Source organism: Acipenser ruthenus, chromosome 24, assembly GCF_902713425.1.
Source record: "Acipenser ruthenus chromosome 24, fAciRut3.2 maternal haplotype, whole genome shotgun sequence".
NCBI lineage: Eukaryota > Metazoa > Chordata > Actinopteri > Acipenseriformes > Acipenseridae > Acipenser > Acipenser ruthenus.
The window spans coordinates 5,060,700-5,075,849 of record NC_081212.1 but is presented as its reverse complement, the minus strand read 5'-3'; the positions used below and the strand labels follow the sequence as shown (position 1 = coordinate 5,075,849).

At 42.6% G+C, this 15,150-nt stretch overlaps 1 protein-coding gene across 1 annotated transcript in view; it reads right to left on the bottom strand.

Annotated features, from left to right (window-relative positions):
- Positions 1-1,022: 1,022 nt before the first annotated feature.
- LOC117429663 (mediator of RNA polymerase II transcription subunit 13-like) overlaps positions 1,023-15,150 on the bottom strand; it is a 46,405-nt gene continuing 32,277 nt past the window's right edge. Inside the window, exons 11-30 of the mRNA XM_058998130.1 lie at positions 14,874-14,946; positions 14,446-14,567; positions 13,693-13,783; positions 12,813-13,024; positions 12,466-12,665; positions 11,315-12,249; positions 10,101-10,265; positions 9,580-9,803; positions 8,494-8,683; positions 7,683-8,112; positions 7,044-7,263; positions 6,663-6,854; positions 6,273-6,496; positions 5,907-6,049; positions 5,438-5,596; positions 4,556-4,741; positions 3,947-4,098; positions 3,476-3,649; positions 2,980-3,080; positions 1,023-2,145 (exon numbers count right to left, since the gene is read on the bottom strand). Coding sequence (XP_058854113.1) covers positions 2,013-2,145; positions 2,980-3,080; positions 3,476-3,649; positions 3,947-4,098; positions 4,556-4,741; positions 5,438-5,596; positions 5,907-6,049; positions 6,273-6,496; positions 6,663-6,854; positions 7,044-7,263; positions 7,683-8,112; positions 8,494-8,683; positions 9,580-9,803; positions 10,101-10,265; positions 11,315-12,249; positions 12,466-12,665; positions 12,813-13,024; positions 13,693-13,783; positions 14,446-14,567; positions 14,874-14,946 — 4,326 coding nt within the window. The 3' untranslated portion in view covers positions 1,023-2,012. The remainder of the gene's footprint in view (positions 2,146-2,979; positions 3,081-3,475; positions 3,650-3,946; positions 4,099-4,555; positions 4,742-5,437; positions 5,597-5,906; positions 6,050-6,272; positions 6,497-6,662; positions 6,855-7,043; positions 7,264-7,682; positions 8,113-8,493; positions 8,684-9,579; positions 9,804-10,100; positions 10,266-11,314; positions 12,250-12,465; positions 12,666-12,812; positions 13,025-13,692; positions 13,784-14,445; positions 14,568-14,873; positions 14,947-15,150) is intronic.

The window sequence follows — 15,150 nt, the reverse complement described above, 5'->3', positions numbered from 1 at the left end:
TCTGGAATAAACCGATGACACAATGTAAATCACATTTGTGTTTTTAAATGGGACCACACCATGATCTCAATAGATTGCCTTTATATTTGTCGATCCCACATCAATTATTTCATGAAATTACTGGAAACACCACAAAAACCAAGTTCATGTAGTAAGGTAGTGTATATATATGGGCAGATCAAGCCAAATTGGTGCTGCACCATAGTATAGGAATTGAGCATTTTAAATAACTGAAGCACTGAACCAATCCAAATACCTACCATTCACCAAATCATGGTTTAAACTGTCAAAATGCACTGATATTATTCCAAATTCAAAAACATAAGTGCTCCATTAGGAAAATCTTAAATGTGCGTTCTGGAGAAACATTAACTGCTACTAGTTGCCACTTTGCACAACTTTTTATACAGTAGAAACAAATAAAATCTGTTGACATCATTTTATTATTTATATATATATATATATTTACACACAAATTAAAAAATGGCCAACTCGACTTTATCAACGCAAAAAAAAAAATAATTACAAACCAGTTAAGCTTGGATTGACAAGAGAATTCTACAAATTTAAAAAATTACAGGGCATCATGATTTTTTTTCTTTTGTAGATGTCAAGCACTGTAATTGGTTTGAAGCATGAGAAAAAAAAAAAAAAAAAGGATATTTTATTTATTAAATATGCAGGTGTATTCCAAAACAGAGGGTTAAGGACCTGAACTGGAATACACTTTGCATAAACCACAGGCTTTAAAATCATTTACACCACACATTTATTTCACAAATAAAGTGATACAAGTGGAAGGTCTTAATGCAGTCGCTGCGATAGCCGGTTAGAAGCCTGTAATATTCAGATTGGGTAACGATCCCCAACGCTCCTGGGGTCTTTCCTCCAGACAGTTTACTGGCAACACCTCCTCACTTCTGAATCTGGTATGTTGTACTTCTCTCATTACATGCCAGATACTCTGCAGGCCTGACAGCCACCCCCTCCCCACCCCCCAAATAAACACAAGCACAGGTGAATTGAGTAGACTCGCTTTATTCCTAAAACAGAAGTTGCACCAGTCAGTGGTACAACTAATTTATATATATATATATATATATATATATATATATATATATATATATATATATATATATATATATATATATATATATGTTTGGTTTGTGTCTCTAAATGTGTGGTATAAAATACTATTTACGACAATGTACCTCTTTCTTTTGAATAGACACAGTGAACTTCATTGCTGTACAAGTACTCTGCAGGTACAGCTAAGCTGTAAATCCCCACACTTCAAGGTATGAACATTAACCCCCCCCAACCCATTTTTTATCTGTACATCATGACAATACAAATTTCTGTCCCCCTTACAAAAAATAATAATACTCTAAAAAGCAACCTACTGCAACTTTTTTTTTTCTTTTTGTTTTTTTAATTAAGACTGTTACATATAATTTTTCGACCAATTGCTTTAAAGCAAGAAGGCGGTATAAACCTTCTAGGATTTGTTTTAATATATATATATATATATAAAAGAGGTTAAGAAATATAAGACAATTTATACATTTAAAAACTTACAATAAATAAGATAGATGCAGGCATTTCACTTGGATATTGGTGCTAGGTACTACCATCCAAAACAGGAATTGTCAGGTCTTTATGCAGGAGTCGATTCATTTGTGGTTTATTAAGAGCATCCCTTATCTTCCAAAACATTTGATAGCAGACATTATATACTTGAATCCATGATGTCTGATGCGACTAACAAATATCATGGCTGCAGTTTAGTTCTTTTTAGATCATAGTTTCTGTATCTCGTATTTCTACAAGTCCTCGAAATATGACTTAAATCAAACCATACACTCTATTTGTTGGAAGAAACATCTCATACCCTTTGCACATACATTGGGAGACAGTTTCAAACTCTTATAAAGTCCAGCACTGTAGTAATCGGTCACACAAAATCCCTTTCAAATACATTTCCTCCCTTGAAAAAGTTCAGGTTCTGCCAATCATAGCATATTCATGATGAAGTTGTACATCTGATTGAGCACCACCAAGTGGATCGGGAGACAGGAGCGCCGGTCCTGGGTCGCTGGGTCACAGGTCAGCCAGGAGAGCGCGTTGTACTGTTCCAACACAAACCTGCACGAGCAAGGAAACCGGGTTAATGATCACAGCCTGTGTGCACAGAACAGGAGTTACACGAGAACATGCAACAACAGATATCCATTCAGTGATTTGGGAAAGCAAATGATCCTGATCAAATGAAATGTACCTGTTGTGTCTAAGAGTGTACATAAACTGTTGCATATTAACAACCCAGAGGGACCATGTATAACTTGCTGTTTGTTTCATCTGCATTTCCAGGGTGAAAGAGGATTGAAATACCTTCATTTCAAATGGCTATAAAATTATCTGCAATAAATCATTTAAAACTGTAAGGAATCAAAGTAGATTTTTCCAAGTTAGAACATATTTAATCTGTTGTCCAATTTTAACACACTCCGGTGACAATCCATCTAAAGTCTCTGACAGGCTTTGAGATTGCATGCTAACTTGAAATGGCGCTTCAAGTTCATATACATTTCCCCTGGGGATTAATACTGAGCATGAGTCACACAGAAATCCTTTTTAAAAGACTTTGCTGTGGTTTTTCACAACGGAACTACGGTAGCAGACAAGCAGAGAGACTGAACATGCCGCACCAAGGACTGAAACCCTGCCCTGTAACGGCATCCACTGGCTCGTCAATTCTGTTAAAATAAACGAACTTGTATTATTAAAGTTTAAAACTGGTAGAAATGCATTGTTAGAATTGCATTCACATATAGACATTCATACAAAATTACAGACCCCAGGACATACCCAAAAATCTTTAAGTTTGAATGCTCGGGTTTGTTACAGAATTACTACTTTCTCTAATCTCCGATTGACAGTAAATATGATAATGATCTGTGCTTGCTTGGTTTTCAGTACCTGAGGACGTCGGAGGTCTGGTTTGAGTCGAGAGGGTGGGAGTGTTTACTGTGAAGGAGCTCATCCGATTGCACTGAAGGCACATGGAGGTGCAAAGAGGCCTGAAGACAATAAAAGCCAAGTTAGAAGAGTTCTGTTTGAATCAGCTATTGCACTAACCTGAGTATATCCGGCACTGCAATACAGCACAGATACTTACAGTACATTTGATAAGTATGTGAACACAGATATTCTGATGATAAATGAATACAAAAACTACCTCTGCACAAAAAAAAAAAAAAAAAAAAACACCATACAATTTGCATGCTGTTCAAATAAAATACACCATCGTTGTTGAAAACAAATTAATTTCATTAAACTAAATGGGCCGTTTTAAATAAAAGCCACTTTACAACAGTTGAGATCAATACAAATAATCTGTCTTCCATCCAGACAGAGAACATGCTTGACGTATTCACGTCTTGGTATGAAAGTTGAATGAATAATAAACAGTTACCTTAAGGAAAAGTGGACATTGGTTCTGTGCTTGCGGGCAAGCGGACCAAAACCAGTCTGGCAGAGGGCCAGCTTTAGCGGTCGATACAAAATAGCCAAGAGCCAGAGGCTGCTGGAGAATGTTAGGAGCTTCATCGTGAGATTCTGTGGAGAGCAGCCGGTCTGTACTCTGCCCCTGAAAATAGAAAAATGAGGGTTAAAATGACAAGCTCTCAGATGCAATGCAATTTGACCAGAAATGCAGCAGATGCTAGAAAGCTAAACCGCAAGTGGTATGCCAGGTAAACTGGGAGAAAGCCCAGCGTATTGAAGGATTTTAATCAATCAATTGTATTTGACAGTTCGTATTTCAACAATGTTGAGTTTTGAAGTGGTGTACCGTGAACTGTTACTGATTTAACATTTTAGAAGGACCACTTTCCGTGCTCAAAGCAAGTTTGTTTTTGTAGGTAAGTACACTGGGCAAGCTTACCTTGCTTCCATCCCCCCCATGTGGGTAGTGTGAGCCCGGCGAATGCACTGGTGAATTTGTTGGCGATGCAGGCAAGATACTGATGATGTCTGGATCAACCAGGTCCTCCCCTGTGTCTAACAAATCAAAGATGCCCATTCCATCTGCTCCATCTGAAAAGGACCGAACATGCAAAAGGGATGATATAAAAGGGATTATTACAGGGATCAATCAAATAAATCTCTTAATCGATTATTCCCAAAAGCCACATCACGCTCAGTGTAGAAAGAATAGGGCCCGTCAGACATGTTGCATGTGTTAATTATCTATATGTAGCGATTCTCCTGGAATTAAACCAGAGCCCCAATAGGTTCTTCAAATCTAGTCACCTACTGGGTGCTGCCAGGAATAGATCACGATCACAAGGGTTTAAAGCATGTGCTCTGAAAGTATCAAAACAGGAACTCATACCAGGCGAGATAAACAGCTGGAAGACAGCCAACAGGAAAGCCCAATGCACTGAAGCAAGCCACTTCTAAAAATACAAAAGCTTTTTCTAGCTGATGCCCTCGAACTGGTAAGCCTGGAGCGATCTCGCCATGCAGATCTAGCAGCACGCCCGGTACTAACCGTTATTGGGGTTGAACGCCAGGTCAATGTTCTCAGTGGTATAGTTTGAATTTGCCACCTGCACGAATGCAGATGTTGGAAACACTAGGATGTGGGTGCATGACGTATCTTGGGGGGTATTCAGTTGAGAAGTCTGCATGTTCAGAGTTGTACTGCGTCCAAATACCGAGCCTGTCGATACTGAATCTGTAAAAAAAGAAACAAATGAATAGATCATAACTAAAATATATATATATTATACAATGCTTTAAACAATGAAGAGGTAAATCACTGATGTGATATTGGTGTAAATCCCCAAATCCTGTATTGAAATAAATGCCTACAACCCTTTAGACTAATTTTATAGCAATGCGCTTATGGGGCCATGGTAATATACTATCCAACATAAGACAGTACTACAGGCCTGGCATTGAATAGGCGTACTGGAAATGTAAATTGCAATCATGCATTTCAAAAGTATTTTATTGTTACTCTAGACAGAAATTCAATCTGGAGATGCACATGTACTGGTTTGCCCAATGAGACCTAATTCGGTTAATTTGACCTGGTTTAACAGAACTCTACGAGCGTGTCCTACTCCTCATGCAGTTTTAGGTGACAAAGGCTTATCATTTCCAATCCACCACATTATTTTCCCTAGACATCAGTACTACATCCAACAGCCAAATCACACAAACACCTGAAGAGCCAACAGTACACAAAGAGCATCTGAAGAGAAACGAACACAAGTTCACACTGACAGGCAATTTAGCATCAATTGATTTTCAGGTGCAGATCAATTAATTGTGTGAAGCCACCGTTTAGTGTTAAATTTGCTGCTCTGTAATCTGGAAGGTGAGAAAAACACTAACGAAATCATTTCCGAAAGATCTGTGTTCTTACCTGGCATGATCACGAAGGACCCCTGAGGCTCCATGGCAACCAGACAAGCACTGAGGATGCTGGGAGAATCTGCAGCAGAGATCCCACACATCCTGCACATCTCCTTCAGCCTCCTGCTGAGTGACTGAAGATTGCGCCGGCTGAGTAAAATACTCCAGTCTGGGGATGAACAGAGACACAAATTCAATGCAACATATGTTGGCACTTTGGGGGGCTCTTAATTCTATTAAGTGATGAACCATACAGAACAGTTTTTAACAATGACTGTACAATTAGATAGCTTGATTTGTTTTGCTAACACCAACTATCTCAAAAAGAATTAGTGACTGGCATTTACACAATAAAAAACATACAATTTACTGTCAACGTGGACTAACCATTAATGAACCAAATTCGTGATGTACTGAATTGTGAATTAAGGCGCTGTATCACCTTTTAAATCAGCAGCTAGTTCTACAAGTTTCCTCACCTCTTAACTCCCCGTGGCCTATTCTACCAAGCCGTCCTATCACAACTCTCCACGGCAGCGATGTCATTTGCACAAGGCCCAAGCACCACTCCCAGAGTTTCTGGAGACCCATCCTTCGGGCAGAGCCTTTTTTCCTCCGAGCCCTAGAAATGAAACCAGGCAGACGCATGTTAAAATGTACAGTTTTTAACACAGCACCTCAGGCCTGTTTATCCACCACACAGATACAAACATGGCAGTCAGCCTATGGGATTATACCATGAACAGTACATTCACAATGGATATTAAATAATCTTTAGTAAAGAGACCCATTTCACTTACAACTCATGCTTGGAAACAAACATTTGAACAGTTTTCTATGCTCACCTGTTGGGAACATCAATGTTGATAATGCAGGTTTCCAACAGCTCTCCGTAGAGGTCAGTACAGGTACCGAGAAGCCACCTTTGATCATGAGACAAACAGTAGCCGACGAAGAGCACGTTGTATTTCTGAGCGGCTTCTCCAAAAGTCTCCCCAAGCTCTGTCTGTTTGTCCTTCACCGGTGCCAGGATGAAGGGTGGGGTGTAGAGGCGCAAGCATTCGGGTCTCTGAAGCACACAGAACATTAAAAGCTTAAACCTGGGGTCTGGATTTCAAAACAGGTGCATTCATCATGTTATTTACAAAAGATAGCTTTGCATTAATTTATAAAAAGTGCTAAACTGGGAGCTATATACAAGAATCATTGTGTCGCATTCTTGTTCAGCGCCATACCTCTGGACTCTTGAGGGAAGTGTCGAGTGCCAAGCCCGGCCCGAAGCCTGTCAGTGTTTTGACGTTGGTGGAGGCAGGCAGTGGTCTTCGGCACTGGGTGAAGACGGAGAACGCCAGAGATTTCAAATGCTGGGAATAGATGTGCCTCTCGTCATTCTTCACTGGCTGTAACAGGTACTGGCAGGGGATTATCTAAACGAAACCAAGGGAGACTGGTTAAAGTTTTGACCTGCGAGATAAAACAAGGAATGTCAATGGCATACATATCCAAGCTATAAAACACCCATTAAAATTAAACCAGATCTTATTTATAACTGTCCATATCGATAAAAGCAGTTCTCACATCTGTATTTCTAAGGAGCACAGCTGAAAGTGGCCCACCTGCACAGAAACAGCATTCCTGATATGTGGTGGCAAAAACTGGATCATCTCCAAGTAGCAGCGAAGAAGGCCCAGGGTCCACACGTTGGAAGAGTGCGCTCCCACTTCCGTCTCGTCGTATGTGAAGGGGTCCACGATGTATAAGACAATGGCTGGTGGGTACGTGATAGCATGGGAGTCACCGTCTGTGGGGACTCCTACTTTATCTCGTTCCATAGTGCTGGGGGGGAGAGAAAGGACAAAAGGGCCTGTCAATCTAGCAGTGCTGAACAGGAGCACTCTTGAGAACATCCACTGGAAACAACATCCCAGAAGGTGCTTATTCAACACAAAGAATTCAGCACTGTGTGCTTTAAAAAAAGAACAAATAAAGTCAGAGGGGCATCGTATTTTACACAATATTTTGAAGGTAAAACTATGAGAAACTAAGTCAAGTAGACAAAAGTTTCAGCTAGTGACTTCTTTAGTGTATGTAACAATTGTTTAAATTCAGCAAGTACAAGCTTTTCATGTTCTCTCTTTCTTACACTGACATGGCACATAATATACGTCGCTCTATCATCTCTGCATGATTTTTGTGAATTCACGCTTTATGAAATCAGTACCAAACCCTCACAGCCCTGCGTTGCCAAGCCTCACCTTTCAGGAGGTTCTGAAGGAGCTTGTGTTTGAGCTGCCCCAGTCATGTTCTCCCCGGTCAGGCCTGATGCTTGCGTGTTGGGCTGCTGACCAAGCTGCCCGCTCTGCGGAGGGTTGCCCAGCGTGGACATGGAGCCTGCAGACATGCCCCCGAAGGGAGGGAAGGAGTTGGGTTTGGCTGACTGCATCCCGCTGCCCATACCGGCTGGGCCTGACGAGGAAGTAGTCGTGCCAGAGGAGAGGGCAGTGCCCGAGGCGCCGGGCATGGTGTTGTTGGGGATGGCAGAGCCGCTGGAAGTCAGGGAGTTGCCTGTGCCCATGTTAGCCGTCGCCGCTTGTGCCTGTGTGGAAGAAGACTGGCTGGTGGGAGGAGGGGGGTTCGGCTGGGTCAGCAAAGAGCTGTCGAGTGATTGAGCAGCAAGATATGGAGCTGAAAGGGGGAAAGAAAATAATTTTGTGAGACAAACCTAACTGCTGCAGGTTAATGCAGAAATTCCCTTTGCATCAGTATTTGTAACCACAGCCACTGCACTGCATGCAAAAACATTAGAGCTTCAAAAATAATAAAAGCATTTTGTCAAACATACTGTATTGCCACACATGTCTGCTGGTGCATTATTTAAAAGCATCAGTTTCATTCACCTTGTGGATAAACAAAGTATCTAAATTAAGTAAATAAAAAAGGGATATTGAAACACGTTTGTGGTATGGGGTTTTATTCACCAGAAGAGGCTGCACAGATCCCACTATTCTGGATGGCACTTGTGCCCTAGGCTGCAGCGGATGTTATTTGTATTTTATTTAAACCTACCCAGGTCGTGCCGGCACACTTGTGCATACAGTTTGAGTTTGGCGAAGGCATCACTGTTGCTGCCGGCTGCCTTTAGGAACCACTCACTGACGGGCTGGTCCGTGAGCTTCTTTGCCGCCGTGCTCCCCACCCGAATGATACCGTCAGAGTACACTTTGGAGATGGGCCGGTGCTGACCTAGCCGACAGGACTGCAGGAAGAAAACAAAATGTCATTGCAACAATGAAATCGCGTGATCGCCACAGCGATGTTGTGAGCCTCAATTAAACATGTATTGATCAATGAATGCCTAACACATGCATGTTTTCAGTTCATATGGGGTTAATACATTTCTTAAAGCATAGATAAGATTGCCATGTATAATATGCACATGCATGCTTTCAGTTGTATTTGAGAGCCTTTTGTGAAGTCTACACTTTTTTTTGTGTTCAATTAGGAAAATGGTTACTGATTAAACCTCTACTGTTTATATAATCTGCCAGCTGAAACACATACCTGCTTAAAACCGTGGTCTCCTTAAAAAGGTAACATTCACAAGAAAAGTTTAAGCCAATTCAACAGACCCATGCAATGCATATTTAAAAAGGGACATTTGTATTCCTGCTTAAGGCCCATTTGTGCATTAATCAAATGCATATTTGTTTTGAAAAGGATTTAGTCTTCCTAATTCCATCTAGAGTCAGACATGAGTTGGTGGTAATCTCTGAAAAGCTGTTAATAGAAGCCATTTATTTTCTGTCCACCAGGTGGCAATAGCAATTCCGTTCAATTCAACGACAGCAAGACAGATGACTTAAAGATCAGATTAAGCATGAGGCTAATAAAACACCAAGCGCAATGACAAACAGACTCCTTCAGTAAAAATTTCTCCTCATTTTAAACCATAAAAATCTGAGTGCATCGGGAAGAACCGAAAAACTTGTCTTCACATTATGCATCCAGTACTGCCCAGTTATTAGATTTAAGCTGGGTTTGGTGCCTCTAATTTTCCAAAGCAGTGTATTCTACATTAGAAAGCATTGTCGCCAGTCCAGTTTGTTTCACAAATGGCATCTTCAAGCTAGATGTTTACATTGATACCCTTACCTCGTACACTGCAGTGAGATCCCTAAAGAAGCTCTTTGCCCCATTGAGCAATGCCTCGTTTTCCGGACACACCACCAGGTACGCAACATCCCTCTGGGAGCCAAACGGATCCAGCAACAGCTTCTCCCAATAGGGCAGGCCGAAGGGAGACAGCACCACAAAATCATACTCGTACCCCACCAGAAACGTGGGGATCGGCAGCGGCTCTGGGGACTCATCGGTTCCTGGGACGAGAAAATAAAGAGACTCGTCAGCAACCTTTACATTCTTAAATTGTGATTCCCAATGTATTCAGAAATCATCCCCGAAATACGTTCAAATTCCATCTCTTTGAATTCAATATTGACAGTCTTCTTGACACCTGCTTCAAATGGGTTATCAGTACAGCTATGGAGACAAAGGGAGTGGTGGACAGTGAACAGCTTTGGGAGTGTCAACAATACAATGCAGATTTCGAGCATCTCGTGTTAAAGGATGTCCCTTAACAGGAGAGCTGGAGGGTACGGTGAAGCGGTCGTTACCATAGGATCCACGCCCAGCCATTTTGTGGAATTGCTGCCACGTAAGGGGCCCCTGGAAGCCCCAGGATCGTGTTCGCTTCTTCTGAATGGCATCCTGCAGTACAGGGTGGAGGGTGAGCAGCACACGGAGCACATCCTGAGAGCACAGCATGCTCACATCCACAGCTAGGGGGAGACAGAGTGCAGAGTGAACACCAGGGAATCACAGAGTCATTCACTTTCAGAATCATCTGAATGGTTACAGCAGGGGTCTCCAACCCTGGTCCTGGAGAGCCCCTGTCCAGCAGGTTTTACAGGTGTCTTTACATCATCAGTGGCTAAAGATCTGGAACACCTGTTAATCTTGACTAATTAAGCCAATAATTGGTTCAATTAAGTAACAGATTGGTTGAAACGATAACCAGCAGCCACAGCAGCTCTCCAAGACCAGGGTTAGAGACCCCTGGGTTACAGCATTCCTAACGTAATCTTTTGAACCTCCTGTTTATACCAGTCAGCTGTGGATTTGTCAGAGCAACTAAACCAATCTGACGTCACAATTACAAAGATGTCTAATTTAATCTAGTTTAAACACACTGTTCAAGAACAGGATACATTACTTTTAGTTTTAAAGGCACAAAAACAACCCAAAAGTCTTAAATCGTTGCAGAAATAATACAACAGCAACTGAAACCGTGGATTATAACAGCAACACTCCATCACACCAAAACTTGACACTTTCCATTATGTCAAGTGCTTTTGAAACTCCTTGAGTTCCTCTCAATTAGGCACATCTCAGGAATGAACAAGTAGCCATTTAATAACTTCTTCAGCAGTGCAATGAACAGGGATGTGCATCAATAAAATATCATTAGCACTCACTGAAGGTTTTTTTGGTAAATTTGCCTTGACGGGACAGAGCCGTGAGGTTTCATACCGCACATGGCAGGAGTTTCTGCAGCTTCCTTTGATAATGCGGAGCTGTGTACAGCAGGGGGTGTAGAGATTCTAAACGGAACACTATTAGCACTGGCTAGAATAGATATTGAAACAGGTCAAAACATTGGCACTGATGATGAATTGATAAAGCCACATTCTCCCAAAAAATGAACTGTATACAGAGCAGAAAGAGGCTCTTTTTAATGCATGTCTGAGCTGATAGTAATTATAACCTGCCGCTGTACGTGTCACTTGCTGCTCTTCAAAAGAATTAATAAAATAAGCCAAGGCCTCACCGTTCCGTTTGGACCAGTGATGTAAACAGGTTGTCTTGACCAGTGTTTCATCCACCTTGCCCCCAGACATATTGTCCATGAACTGGCGGCCGTGCTCCAGCGCCATGTAGCAGTCGTTGAAGTAATCCTTCTCCTCGACCCGTGGGGAGGGGGCGAGGGCCAGGCCGGGCCTGGATGCGGCGGCGGCAGGGGTGGCTTCCTGATCGAAGGCAGCGATGGGGGAGAAGGGGTTGGTGCACTGGTCCTGGAGAAGGAGGATTAGCTCGTCCGGTAGCTTGTCTTTGAGGCCGCTCCGCTCCACAGAGGCTGTCCGCAGGGCCTCAAAGCGCTTCTCCGCCTCCCTGCTGAAATCCGAGCTGCGCCCGATGATGTCCAGCTCGTCCTCCAGGAAGAGCCCCGAGTTGTTGCCGAACTTGCGGTTCATGACGGCGCTGAAGCCGCAGGTGCAGGAGTACTGCAGCTCGCAGTTGGGGTCGGGGATGTAGACGCCCACGTCGGCCCCCTTGATGTTCATGTTGCACACGCAGATGCAGCAGCTGTCGAAGTTGCAGTCTTTGAAGAGGTTCATGACGGACTCTGACAGGATCAGGTTGACATAGAGGCTGTGCGCCTCTGGGATGGAGGGCACCGTGGCCGGCTCCACGGAGTTTAGGGGCCGGCAGGTGGAAGGGGTGGAAGCTGGGGAGTACAGGTCCGAGTTCTCGTACTTGAGGGAGCCCTGTACGCTGGATGGCCCCCCGGCTCCTCTCGGAGTGCGGGGGGTCCGGGGTGTCCTGGGGGTGGGGGCTGAGAAGCGGGGAGTAGCAGGAGAGGGCAGGATGCCTGCTCCGCTGTTGCTAGGGGGGGCGCTGTTGGACATGAAGGGGGTGTGTGTCTGCGGCGTGTAGGTTTGGATGTAATCCTGGTCCATCGCGCTGCCCACACTGGGGATGTTGCTGCAAAACAACAAGGATGAATTAGTTAACGGTCCTGGACACAATCTGATTCAGATTCAAGGTTCACAAAGTCCTATCCAAACTGCTTGAAAGTCCCTTGCTAGATAATCTTTCTATATATAGAATATGGATTATGGGACACTGTTGATATGCAATGAGAAAACATGAAAATAAGCACTCATCTGGTTTGTCCGTGCAAGATGTGCTACAACGTACCCGTCTTTGTTAAGAAACGTCATGGCTGGTACTGGATTAAGCAACTCCAGTTTGCCGATGGTCCAGCTCGGCCGGTATATGCACTCCTCTGGTAGTTTGATGGGCTGCAGACACTGGCTGGGCAGAGTCTTCAGAGGGGCGAACATGGAGCAGCCCACAAACGTCTGACTCGTCTCAGCTTTATACACGAATGAGAAATCCTTCAAGGGAAAGTGGGGTGTTTATTGGAACAACCAAGACTATGTGCAAAAAAGAAAGTCATTCTTTAAAAGATACCCCCCATTAAAACATATATAAAAATAAAAATATTAAAACTAATTACTGCAAACCCTCAGGTAAAGGTTTACCTTGATTTCAGATTGCTTCGGACTGCAGAAGCCCTCCTCCACCTCAATTTTAAAGTGGCCTCCCAAAGTGGAATTGCCATCCAGGACAGTCATCCCTGAGGCATTGTCCATGCTGCCGTACTCTTTGCTGTTCATGTTCATCGGGGAGTAGCCCATGATGTGCTGCTCCAGTGACGGAGGAGTCGGGAACATCTGATGCAGATCTGCAGAATCTGGTTTGAAGAAAAATAGTCAATTAAACTGTCCTTCAAAACTCTCAATAATGTTAAGGCATAACTAAGAAATGAAGTCAAGTAGACAAACGTGTCTGCGAGTGCCTTCTTCAGTGTACTGCTAGTATACTCAAGAAGGCACTATCCAAAAGTTTGTTGGCTTAGTTTTGCCATCCATCCTTCCAGGCTCTGCTTAAGTGGGACCAGAATAGTGATCTGTGTAAAACCCCTTAACACAACCTGGGGTCTTTTCATTGTCCCTCAACCCAGGCTACCTATTAAAACACGACTTCAGTTCCACGACTCAAATGTGGACAGGACTTCCCCGAAACAAAACTGCATAAAAAAGGAAAATACTGCGGATATTCTCACACTCAAAAACACAGCTGTCTGACAGTCTCAAACAGGAACTAGTTTTGGGTGACAAATCCAGTGCAGCTAATCTGAGAAGGGGCTACTGTGGACAGACGTCAAGCTCTGCTATGAAGGGCGTGGGGCTTTAACAGGTGAGGAAAGTAGAAATAATTCCAAAAACAGTTCTTGTAGCTTTGAAAATGAAGTCATGATGTCTAATTCAAACAGGTTCTAATTTTTGCATGTTCAAGCTGTGCACCTAAACTAAACCCCCCCAAAAAAGCTCAAAAAAATCCAAAACATGAATCTCTTACTGATACAAGACAGGGGGTCAAGTGTTGCTGGCTTTGAGTCCTTATTGCTGAATTTACCATCTGTCCCATTAACAGCTCTTCTAGAACCAGGCTGCAAAAACCAGAACAGGGAAGTGTTAGGCAGCAGAATTGACTTGTCTTCTGTGTTATAGTTATCTGAAATATAAAACAGCCACTTTCCACAGATAAGCAAAACGCTACTCCTGCAAAAACATGTTTTCACTTCTTTACAAGGCCTGTGTGCCACCTGAAACTTGGTTTAAATGTCAAGGACACACAATACACTGATCCATTAGCAAGACTAACAAACAGGATTTCCTCTTATTCACAGTCAGGTAAGAAATGAAGGCTATGATTGAGTTAACATCATAATTCCATGCATTGTACGTGCCATGGACTTCCATTTGCTACACTCCGAGTATGCAGTTTTGAAAGAATCATGCAAACATGTTATAATCAAGATATCTGGTACTACACTGGGTTAAAGAAAACCCTCTGAAGGAAGTTACTGCTTCACCTCAGTGGTTTCTGGATCATGTTATTGGTTATAAGCACGCCAGTCAACTAATAACAGGAAAGGGGGCGTTGAGGGGGCGGGGATAATTTTAGTCTTCAGGTGACCAAGGAAGTGCAACCATTTCTAAAAGCATGACAAGTGTAGTACAATATATCATTTTTTTTGATGAAAATCAATGTTTAGCTACTTTAAGGTACATTTGGTTTGGGCTGTGCAATATGTGGCAGGTTCCTTACTGTCAGCTCATCTTCATCCGAGTTGAAAAGATTGTCTAAATCGTTGATAGAGACAGCCAGGTCAGTCTCGTGTATCAAGCTGGTCGAAACCATGCGGTTTTGAGCATCTGCACGCTGGGCTTCTTTACGAGAGAGAAACACCTTCTTAAAATACATCACTGAGTACACGATCACAATGCTCAAAATATAAAAGGCACAACATAGCATACCAAACACAATGTGGGTGTTCACATATATGTATGGTTTTAATTACAGCAGATTTACAGTTGAGTGTATATTGAAAATACATTTAATTAAATTAACTTCATTTTCATGAATGGGGCTAATGCCAATTGTCTGGTTATTGGGGAACCCCATTTTTGCCCAGTCTCAGCCGATATTAAAATGGTTTGACTATTCAAGTCCTTTGAACACAGGCATTCCCTTACCCGTCTTTCCAGAGGGACTAAACAATGACATTGCATCCTCCCCCTCAGCTGGTATTGAGCTTCCGTCGTCCGCCTGAAAATAAACACACTGCTGTTAAACATATTTTTAGTAACTGAAGTCATCTGGACATGTGTGTTTTTTTTTTTTATTTCTATAGTTACCTTGTTTTGTTTTCAAGTGGCTTAATGATACAAATAAGTGTCAAGCTTCCTTCCATGCTTTCTCATACTTTAACACCAATACCCATTAGTGCTAAAGTGTTTAAATCTAATTGCA